Source organism: Mizuhopecten yessoensis, unplaced genomic scaffold (genome assembly GCF_002113885.1).
Source record: "Mizuhopecten yessoensis strain PY_sf001 unplaced genomic scaffold, ASM211388v2 scaffold11185, whole genome shotgun sequence".
NCBI lineage: Eukaryota > Metazoa > Mollusca > Bivalvia > Pectinida > Pectinidae > Mizuhopecten > Mizuhopecten yessoensis.
The window spans coordinates 244575-256530 of NW_018408922.1; the positions used below are offsets into that span (position 1 = coordinate 244575).

General features: G+C 37.7%; 1 protein-coding gene across 1 annotated transcript in view; it reads right to left on the bottom strand.

The window, feature by feature from the left end:
- Window positions 1–11956, bottom strand: part of LOC110440567 (calcium-binding protein LPS1-alpha-like) — a 59525-nt gene that overhangs the window by 5953 nt on the left and 41616 nt on the right. Inside the window, exon 9 of the mRNA XM_021483710.1 lies at window positions 1848–1884. Coding sequence (XP_021339385.1) covers window positions 1848–1884 — 37 coding nt within the window. The remainder of the gene's footprint in view (window positions 1–1847; window positions 1885–11956) is intronic.

Consider the following 11956-nt stretch of genomic DNA (forward strand, 5'->3'; position numbering starts at 1 on the left):
AATTGTAGGCAAAACCTGGGTTAAACGTACGTCCAAGTGCGGAAGGCAAGGTGTGTTATTCCCATGCAGGGACACACCGAAGTTCTTATAGAAATGGTATTTGTTACTTCCTGCTTAACGCTCAGCTGTAAAAAGCGACCGGATGGAGGGCTGGGCTAGGTGCCTTCGGTAGGGTATTTCAGTGAGGTAGCACTATACAATCGGCATCAGCTCTGTTCTATTGCAAGGAAGCAAAAGCACTAATATACCGCTTTCAGCACACACACATACACAAACTCGCGTGCATTACAGGCATGGCGGCACACCCTTGGATGACCTTGGCTGTTGATAGGACGTTTAACAAAATAAACAAAAAATACGGATGCGTTTGTTGAATACAGAAAAGGCGACGATGATAACGTTTAATCTGAGCAGATAAAGCATTTCGATTTAACCTTCAACAGTATAAGACGGAAATTAGCTCCGAGTTTGCCGACGAAGACAAACTACATGTAATAGGGTACATGGCCATTTATTTCTACGCAATGACAAAGTATGAACATGTAACAAGAAATTAAGTTTGCGATGATTTCACTGACAAAGTCTATCTTAGTAGTATAATGCAGGGTCGTTACATTGATCTTGGCAACAAGACAATTTGCATTGGGTTCGCTGACAAAGACAGAATTCGCCTTCTTGAAAGAAATACAAAATGTCGCAGAATTTTCGAACTGAGAGCCTCCGCTGATGGTACATGTACATGTAGCAGTATTCCTCTGAATAAGTTTGCTAGTGGAACTCCTTTAGAAACACATGGTCGAGAATATATAAATCCCCTTGACTGATACCCTACCAACTGTCCATAGCAATCCATGTACAGAGTACGTGGGGAAGACATCATCCACGATTTCCAGGAGTTGCACTCACGAAGCGAAAGTAAGCGTAACCCCTTGATTTCGAGGATGGGTAGACATGGACGGAAGATCAGACCTTCTGCATACACCGTTACGAAGCATGCTGATTATTTAACTCGTTGACAACAAAGCGTCGACACTCAAATCGTTTAATTAAGATTGAATACCAACACTGACTGACTGCTTCTATATAAAAAAAAATATTCGAACCATCAATAACGAACACACGGGACAATATGTACGTCTGTTCTCTCTCCGATACAGTCAACTACAATCACGTTGTTTTTAGTCAATACACTTTTTTGTCAATGTTACAGCGTGTGTTTGATCAGTAAATAATCGATCGTTTTATTGTCAACGTTTTGCACTTTTATGTATTGACAAAGATGAATGCCTATAACCTGCGTTTAAATTAAAGGTGTAAAATTTACAATAACCTGTGGTGAATTATTTTGAATTCTGAAACGATGATTTATATCTAAACTGTAATCTGTTCCACCTAATTTCGTTTCCAGTTTCTGATGTTGAGAACAGACTCTCAAATAGATTGTCTAATTTACAGTATTTTACTCTTATTTTCATAGGACTATGAATGCATTGAGATCAGTGTCATTTTGAGCTTCTCATTCCGCATTGCAAAACACGAGATCATTACAGGAAACAAACATTTAGTTGACGTTAGGCTTTACTAGGAATATAGTTGGCATCAACAACACAGACCAGTCAACATCATATGCACATCATCATATAAAATCCGGTCCCTTTGGGAAAAACTTCTCATAATGATTGTATGTAATGTATTTCGTCCGTTATCTCATATTTTTTTGATACAGTACAACATAATCTTTCTTTTAAGATATATGATTATATTTTTACGGTGTATTGTTAAAAAAAATATAAAAAAAATACATGCATACACATATATACATGTTTAATGCAAAACATTATTCTTACCAGCCAACCGTTCCGGTGTGATGTCGTCGAGACTAGCCTGCAAAATAAAAACATACAAATTAAACACATGAAAATCGTAATAAATTCTTACTTTGATGAAACAGAATATTTTGTTTTTTTGAAAACACTGATTTCAATCCATAGATCTATGTATATATTATACAGGATCTAAAACAGGTCGCTATACAGTTGGCATTGACTTATAGACCGATATGTACACATAAGGATTGTTTTTCATTTTGATGGGGTATAGGAACAAACATAATATATGTTCTATGGTGCGCGTTAGGTCACATGGGTAATAAAAACAAAAAACAAAACCAGGACATAAAATCAAAATCAAATAAAAAGAATCAAAACATAGTTTGAACCTGCAAATTTCGTTTCGCTTGTTTCGATCTGGGTTTTTTTATTAATCGATTCGTACCCTGAATGTCAGACATTCAAATTGAATAATTGCCGGTTCTTTAATAGATAATAAAAAATGTGAAGTGTCACATTCAGAATATCGATTAATTTTGTATAGGTACAAACTAAATAGTGTGTCTTTTTTGTTTCAAAACTTGACATAGAATGAATTTTCCGTGGTTTCCATTGCGCCACGAAATCGGCAGAAATATATGCTCATAGGAAATTGCCCTTTGATAACATGAGGTCGGGTTCTAAGACTACATTAGTATTCTACGACGGCGACGAATGTTAGGATCGATCAAAATATCCCCATCCAGGCTTGACTGATGGCAAAAACATACGAGTGTTGAAGTGTTGATCACATTTAAGTAATCGTACTGTACTCGAATCTCGAGGTAGACTAGATCCCTCAACAAATTATTGATACCGATATCTTAGCAATGTTACTGAACTTTGAAAGCAGCGGTTTGGATACATTCCAGTTATTATTATTATTTTTTTACTAATTTCACTCCAGAGTACACGTTTACAGGTACGGAACTCGCCTGGATTACGTCACTGTTTAAATCCAATATCACGTGATAATGCTCTCATTTCAGACATTGTTACGACATTATCAGTTGCAACAGTATGACGTTTATATCATACGATACAAATGGCGACAGAGATTTAATTATCCTATTTATACAGATGTTTGAATATATATTTTCCGATTTCCTCACTTTCTCAAACAATCGGGAACCATCGGCACTTTTCGAAAGTGCCCACAGTTCCGGATTGATTCTGAAAATCTCAAGACATTAGCACATGTAAGAATATTTCTACGACGTCTTGTTAATTCAAGCGTTTGAAATGCTCACTTAAAAGTACGGAAACACCTTTTTCAAAAGATGGTCAGTCGATGCAGGAAGCCAAATCAAAGCAACCATTTTCTGCACATCTGGTCATTTTGTCCCTTAAGGACTCATCAATCAGTAGTACTAAATGCTAAAAGAATGAAAACGCATTTCTAACGTGCCCCGAAACATATGTAGAAATAGCATATCGGGAAAGAGTGCACTTACAGCCCTTTACAACATTACAGAGTTACAACTTTCGGATACACTAGATAATTTATCTTTTAACGAAAGTAGTGCCAGAATCAATCCCAGCACGTGGTAGCTACGGCCAACCTCGAGGGCTATAGTCTGAAGCAGAGCCGACTTACTTGAAACGATTGGCTGCCCGGAAAATTCAGTTGAATATATTTGAATATTTGCTGATTGATCGGGGAAAGGAGATTGGCAACTCTATGGTAATCGAGTATGTAAATATTGTTTTCTGGCGTACATTGTATAATGCGAGTTGAATTTGTAGAACCACTACATCTGATCATATCCTGGTGTGGATCATTGATCAGGATCGGTCCAAACACACTCCAGGTGGATCCTTTGATCGAGAGAGGCGATTTATTATAAAAATGGTTAGTTTATTAACCGTAGAATTATTTAATGCAACCGTACATACTGTCAATACAGATCGCGTTCAAAGAAAGGTGTTTTTTTATGGAATAATTAAACAGGGAGATTTCTAGTGGTAGGAATTCACGTTTTGAACCATGCGAATCATTTAAAACAATAAACAATGTTATTCATTGGAGGGAAAGGGGGGAACGGTCCTTTCTAAGCGTCCAACCCTTTTAATCGGCTCAGTTTTCTGTGTTTTCGATGGTTTAGTTAAATCTGTGTTAAATTTAAACATTTTAAAGTCAAGTAAGATTTGACTTATTAACTTTGAATGGCGGCATATCAAATGACTATTTAGGCATATGTTTATTTACCTACTTCAACCTGTTTTACTTACACATATCTTACACTAACACCTCGTGTGTCCGGCATCTGGGCATTTACCGAGAATATTTAACACACATTGATGAGAACATTCTAGATATAGCCAAACTACGTGTATTGAATACTAAACAAATTTCACTTTTTACAAACTGTATATATCTAAACCGAAAGTATGAGGATATTGTATGTGTGTGTATAAGTGTTTGGGGAATGTTGCTGGAATTCTTGTAGAAATAACAAATACATGAGTAAGTGAGAACAATATTTCCGTGATGTATGTAAGTAATAGAGGTAAACAAACGTGTCTCGTCTGGTAACGCTATTCCACTGCAGAGAGATGATTATGTAAGCACATCAAGAAACTCCTCTGTCATAATGATACACCTATAAACACATGTTACGGTTAATACAACGCTGAATGGTCTATACAGCATAGTTATCTCCCTCATAACTGATGCACATATTTTTGTATTGACACATTTGTTCATCATTTGTTTCATCAAGAATTAATGGATATCGAAACCATGCGCGCAGATACATGTACAAATTGCGTGTTTCACATGTATACGTGCACAATGTAAACGAACACACTAATGGCGTGCGTTTTACTTAATCTCGCGCTACTATGCCTAAAAGCTAAGAACCAGCTAGATTACCGAAATCAGTAGGAGATATGTTAAAGACAGACATCTACGTGGGCAAAACAAACAAACATTTGGAGTATAGTTCGATGTGAAGTTGTCGGCTCAACACGAGACCAAAGGTGAAAAAAGTGTTGCAGATAGTAAGATCGTTAGGGTTACTACGGTATGCGCATCAAGCACGTGTTGGCACGCACCGACAGATTCCAAGGCAAGGAGACTCTCTCCCCCGCTCTTGTTTTGTATTAAACTCACATTCTTACAAGCTTAACGAGTTAGAAGTGCCTAATTTCCACCACTCGAAAATAATCTTTTATCTGGAAATAACACAAATTTTTGCAATATAAAATGTGATTAAAGACATATTGCGTATAGTCTGCCCCCCTGATCTACACAGAATACTACATCTGTGTCTATAATGTGTGTCATTAAACCTCCCAAATATGTTTGGCCGACTGCTCACACCTCAGAAAACACACACACGTCATAAGGTTATATATATATATATCTGTACCTTAAGATTTGTAAGGGTCAAATGTCACTACACTTACCATGGCGCGTGCCTTTTCTCAGCCTCAGCATCAACTGTACTGCCTGACGTTGACTTCGATGACTCCGGGTTGGCGACGCTTCCCTATACACGCCCGCCTGTCCATAAACTGTATCATACTAGACTATATCGACACTCTATACCCTCACACACATACACTCAACACACACGGTAAAACCGCCCATTGTATCTAAGTCTCTGTCAAACCGACATACCCGACAACTTTTTTTTAGTCAAATACACAAATAAAAATTAGGAAAAGAAATAATAAAACCCATTGTTGCATGCACGTTGTTCAGGATATATTATTACCGAATTGATCTAGATTATTGACTCTTGGTGTTTATTGTGAGAGGAAATGTTTACCGTCCGTTGTGTATATTGACGGATGATGTAAGAATACACACTCATCCTGATCTTTCATCTATGCATTGTCCCTCACGTGCTATGTCCCTATTTTCAGGGGACAGCCGTACGTCGGACCATTGACTTCCCGCTGATACACAACAGCCGGAAATCGGCATCTTGACGTACCACTATAACCACTCAACCCACTATATATGAGAAATCCGTATAAGGACAAAATCACCCTACTTTATTTCTCAGCTTGGCCTAGTTTATACCGCATTCCTTGAATTCTGTAGATATTTTCCTGTATGTAGATCTTAACGACTGTGTTTACATTAAATTGTGACCATATTTGTATCTTACCTTTATCTACCTTATATATATATATTCGACAAGACGTACGCTGTATACAAGTCTAATACGTGTTTACATGGGACGTGTACAAATGTTTCGTCCTTTGATTTAAATAAATATAATTAAATTTAATGTATACATAATTAAGATTTGTGATAAAACATATTCGTCTTTGAAATTTAAATTGTTGCTCGCTCTAGATCTGGTACACTCTTTTTTTTAATTTGTGAATATGAAAGCATTTTCTATGTGAACATTTCCCAGCATAAATTCATATCATATTTTCGTAGAATTTTATCATTACCTACTTAACAAACCACCATCAGATCCATTCAACAACACAACACGATGCTGCACCTTAAAAATGAAACGCACCTGATATAAGATGTCCATACTTTCTGGTAATACAATTTACGGGAAAAAACCCATCCCAGAGTCACAACATATGATTAACAGTTTGTCGTCGCACAATGAAAAACATTCTATAAAAGATTACATCTAAGACATGTTATACATAGGGGTAAATAGTGAACGAACGGGGTGTGGATTTCTTTTCGCTCTGATTGGTTCATGTACCAGCCATGTTATTTTGTCCTTCAGAGAGAAAGACGACACCTACAAATAGACAAAGAAAGATCTTCTTGTGTTTCTGTTCATAAAATTCGTTTCAATGGTGTATAAGGGTGGAACTCTTTCGAAAAAGGAGATGCTTTTCTCAGTAAGGTACAGGTACATGCACAAAACAGAAATACCGAAAAAAGTGATGACTTTGCAAAAGGTAAAAAGCATTGATACAATCTGAATCATTGTAAGATCAAATATGCACAGATAAAATAGGATGATTAAAAAAAAGTCAAGTTTATCCAAACTTATATTTCCTACAGTCACTCATGACGGGCCATTAGTTATTATATAAAGTACAGAGTACCATCAAAATAAACTGTATTTTGTTTAGAATCATTAAGTCATTTTTATGTTGTTCTGAAATTCTGTTAACACTATCCCTCCACCACTGGGTCGCGGGTTCGAGGCGTACGAAGGGAAGTCGCCAGGTACTGGCCGTTGGTCTGTGATTTTTCTCCGGGAACTCCGGCTTTCCTCCGCCACTTAAACCTGGCACGTCATTAAATGACTACAGCTGTTAATAGGACGTACAACACAGACAAATCAAACCAAACTAAAGTGCAAAACAATCGCATTTCGCAATGCATTCTTTTCCAGAATTGAAGTTGTTCGATTTTGAGCATTTGAAAATAAAAATAAACAAAAACAAAAACAACAACCACAGGTATGAAACTCGGGACTTTTTATGTACCAGGTACACTTTCAATCATGATACACTTAACAAATATTGTTATCCCGAGGAATTATTAAAAAAAAAACACTGCAAGGAAATGAGAGATTAATATTTTGGCAGGGGAGGTAACTTTGAATAAGTTATTACCGTTTTGTAGCTCAATAATATTTAAGGTTAAGGGGGTTCTTCTTTGCCGTCATAACTATAACTAGTGCAATAGAACGCATTACTTTTAACTGCGTTCTTTAATATATTACGGATGACACTCAGAGCGTGTGGAAACCTTCTCTGCATTACAGCTTAGCGAACTGTTAATTAGCACAATACAAATTTCATGCAGGATTCGAAAATGTTAAAACTAAAAATGGATTCAGATTAGATTAATAAAATCTATTACATGTAACTAAGCGAGATCGGGTCATCTCATTCGAGGGATACGATTTTGTAACAATATTTTAACCGAGGCGTAAGCCGAGGTTTGGATGTTACATAATCTTAGCCCGAGACTGAGATAACCCGATCTTGCTCAGTTACAGGAAATTGATTTATTTTCTCTGATCTTTTAGTTCGAAAAAAATATATTCAATTTTGCTAAAAACTACAGTTATCCCGTCTTGGGACTCAAATGATAATGACCTATTCACTTCTTAGGCTACATTTGAATGGTTCCGCGTAAAAATGTAGTCCGTCTTTACATAGATGACAACGTATTTCACAGTGTAGATTATATTTGATCTACAACATCAAATAAGTAACAATATAAAAACTATACATATAACGACAAAACAGAACATTTAAAATACAGATTGTCAATTTCAAGCAGTTAACGTGCAGATGAATACATCGCAGTGTAAAATTTCTGCGAAATGTCACGTGAAGGTACAAGACAAATCGGACGAGATAGAAAGATCTTGCATTGAGTATGACGTGGGACATCTCTGTCCGAGGTTAGAGAAAAAGTATAACTGAGAGCTCAAAATAATGAAAGAAGTTTCACTTAGATAAATGATCATCCAAGAATATGAAAGTATTAATTGTTATATTTATGATGATTTTAAACATCCCGCTTCCCGCAAACGCCATATAAACCAAACTTGTCTTGTAGACATAATCTGTGGAGATTGAAATTGATATGTTACACGAAATGATAAACATGTATACTACATACGTTTCATTGGAGATTTATTGATATTCTTATATATCACCCCATGACATGATCTAACAGATCAATTGAGGATAAAACGATCTATATAGTTAGAAAGTGTATATCAAAGGCGCTACAATCATTGGCTTCACTTTAAAATGTCGTTTATGGTCATTCTAAATAATAGGACGTGTGCTAGATGTGATCTTGTGACAGGAAATATTAATAGACAAGTGTTGACACTACTTGACTACGGATATTTAAACGAAAGTCCTCTGAAAAATATAAAGTACGAGGTCAAAAGCGGTCAACCTTGGTTAACCCTGTAGTGCAACGAAATGCGGCACACTCAATTTTAAACAATCACACATCCAAAGCCGAAGGCTGTATACCTAGAACGGCAATCGACTGAGAAATGATTCCTATTTATGGTAATTAAGTCGTTAAGTAGCCATTATCTTATGTGTTTTGTTTGTTTGAACCCGACGGCAACTGTGTTTTACGGACTTAATCATAAGGTGTGTGTGTCCAAGAGTTGGCAGGTCAAGGTCAGTGAGTTTACTGTGAATTCGGCTTGTTTTAAGGTTTCCGATCATTTAAAAACATATTGGGTGATTCCAGTTTTACTAACCTGATCTTTTTCTGTTTGACCTGATTTAACATGTGTGCGTGTTCGACATTATACAGAGCTTGGTATTCTGGTTGTCCAACTAGCTAGACCTATTAATCCAGACACCACGTAATCTGGTTGTCCAACTAGCTAGACCTATTAATCCAGACACCACGTAATCTGGTTGTCCAACTAGCTAGACCTATTAATCCGGACACCACGTAATCTGGTTGTCCAGCTAGCTCGACCTATTAATCCAGACACCACGTAATCTGGTTGTCCAACTAGCTGGACCTATTCATCCAGGCACCACGTAATCTGGTTGTCCAACTAGCTGGACCTATTAAACCGGACACCACGTAATCTGGTTGTCCAGCTAGGTCGACCTATTAATCCAGACACCACGTAATCTGATTGTCCAACTAGCTGGACCTATTAATCCAGACACCAGGTAATCTGGTTGTCCAACTAGCTAGACCTATTTAACCAGACACCACTTATCTAGTTGTCCAACTAGCTAGACCTATTTATCCAGACCCCACTTATCTAGTTGTCCAACTAGCTAGACCTATTTATCCAGACACCACTAATCTAGTTGTCCAACTAGCTAGACCTATTAATCCAGACAACACTAATCTAGTTGTGCAACTAGCTAAACCTATTGATCCAGACACCATTTATCTGGTTGTCCAACTAGCTAAACCTATTGATCCAAACACCACTATTATGGTTGTCCAACTAGTTAGACCTATTAATCCGGATACCACTCATCTGGTTGTCCAACTAGCTAAACCTTATAATCCAGACACCACTAATCTGGTTGTCCAACTAGCTAGGTCTATTAATCCAGACACCACTAATCTAGTTGTCAAACTAGCTAGACCTCTTAATCCAGGCACCACTAATCTGGTTGTCCAGCTAGCTAGACCTACTAATCCGGACACCATGTAATCTGGTTGTCCAACTAGCTAAACCTATTAATTTCAGACACCACTTATCTGGTTGTCCAGCTAGCTAGACCTACTAATCCGGACACCACGTAATCTGATTGTCCAACTAGCTAAACCTATTAATTTCAGACACCACTTATCTGGTTGTCCAGCTAGATAAACCTATTTATCCAGAAACCACTAATCTAGTTGTCCAACTAGCTAAACCTATTTATCCAGAAACCACTAATCTGGTTGTCCAACTAGCTAGACCTATACATCCAGACACCACTATCCTGGTTGTCCAACTAGCTTAACCTATTTATCCGGGAAACCACTAATCTAGTTGTCCAAATATCTAGACCCATTAATCCAGACACCACTAATCTAGTTGTCCAACTAGCTAGACCTATTTATCCAGACACCACTCATCTGGTTGTCCAACTAGCTTAACCTATTTATCCGGGAAACCACTAATCTAGTTGTCCAAATATCTAGACCCATTAATCCAGACACCACTAATCTAGTTGTCCAACTAGCTAGACCTATTAATCCAGACACCACTCATCTGGTTGTCCAACTAGCTAAACCTAGTAATCCTGACACCACTATCATGGTTGTCCAACTAGCTAGACCTATTAATCCAGACACCACTAATCTAGTTGTCCAACTAGCTAGACCTATTAATTCAGACACCACTCATCTGGTTGTCCAACTAGCTAAACCTAGTAATCCTGACACCACTATTATGGTTGTCCAACTAGGTAGACCTATTAATCCGGATACCACTCATCTGGTTGTCCAGCTAGCTAGACATATTAATCCAGACACCACTAATCTAGTTGTCCAACTAGCTAGACCTATTAATCCAGACACCACTCATCTGGTTGTCCAACTAGCTAAACCTAGTAATCCTGACACCACTATTATGGTTGTCCAACTAGGTAGACCTATTAATCCGGATACCACTCATCTGGTTGTCCAGCTAGCTAGACATATTAATCCAGACACCACTAATCTAGTTGTCCAACTAGCTAGACCTATTAATCCAGACACAACTCATCTGGTTGTCCAACTAGCTTAACCTAGTAATCCTGACACCACTATTATGGTTGTCCAACTAGGTAGACCTATTAATCCGGATACCACTCATCTGGTTGTCCAGCTAGCTAGAGCTATTAATCCAGACACCACTAATATGGTTGTCCGACTAGCTATACCTATTAATCCAGACCCCACTAATCTAGTTGTCCATCTAGCTAGACCTATTTATCCAAAAACCACTTATCTTGTTTTACAACTAGCTAGACCTATTAATCCAGACACCACTAATCTAGTTGTCCAACTAGCTAGACCTATTTATCCAAAAACCACTTATCTTGTTGTCCAACTAGCTAAACCTAGTAATCCTGACACCACTATTATGGTTGTCCAACTAGGTAGACCTATTAATCCGGATACCACTCATCTGGTTGTCCAGCTAGCTAGACATATTAATCCAGACACCACTAATCTAGTTGTCCAACTAGCTAGACCTATTAATCCAGACACCACTCATCTGGTTGTCCAACTAGCTAAACCTAGTAATCCTGACACCACTATTATGGTTGTCCAACTAGGTAGACCTATTAATCCGGATACCACTCATCTGGTTGTCCAGCTAGCTAGACATATTAATCCAGACACCACTAATCTAGTTGTCCAACTAGCTAGACCTATTAATCCAGACACCACTCATCTGGTTGTCCAACTAGCTAAACCTAGTAATCCTGACACCACTATTATGGTTGTCCAACTAGGTAGACCTATTAATCCGGATACCACTCATCTGGTTGTCCAGCTAGCTAGACATATTAATCCAGACACCACTAATATGGTTGTCCGACTAGCTATACCTATTAATCCAGACACCACTAATCTAGTTGTCCAACTAGCTAGACCTATTAATCCAGGCACCACTAATCTAGTTGTCCAACTAGCTAGACCTATTTATCCA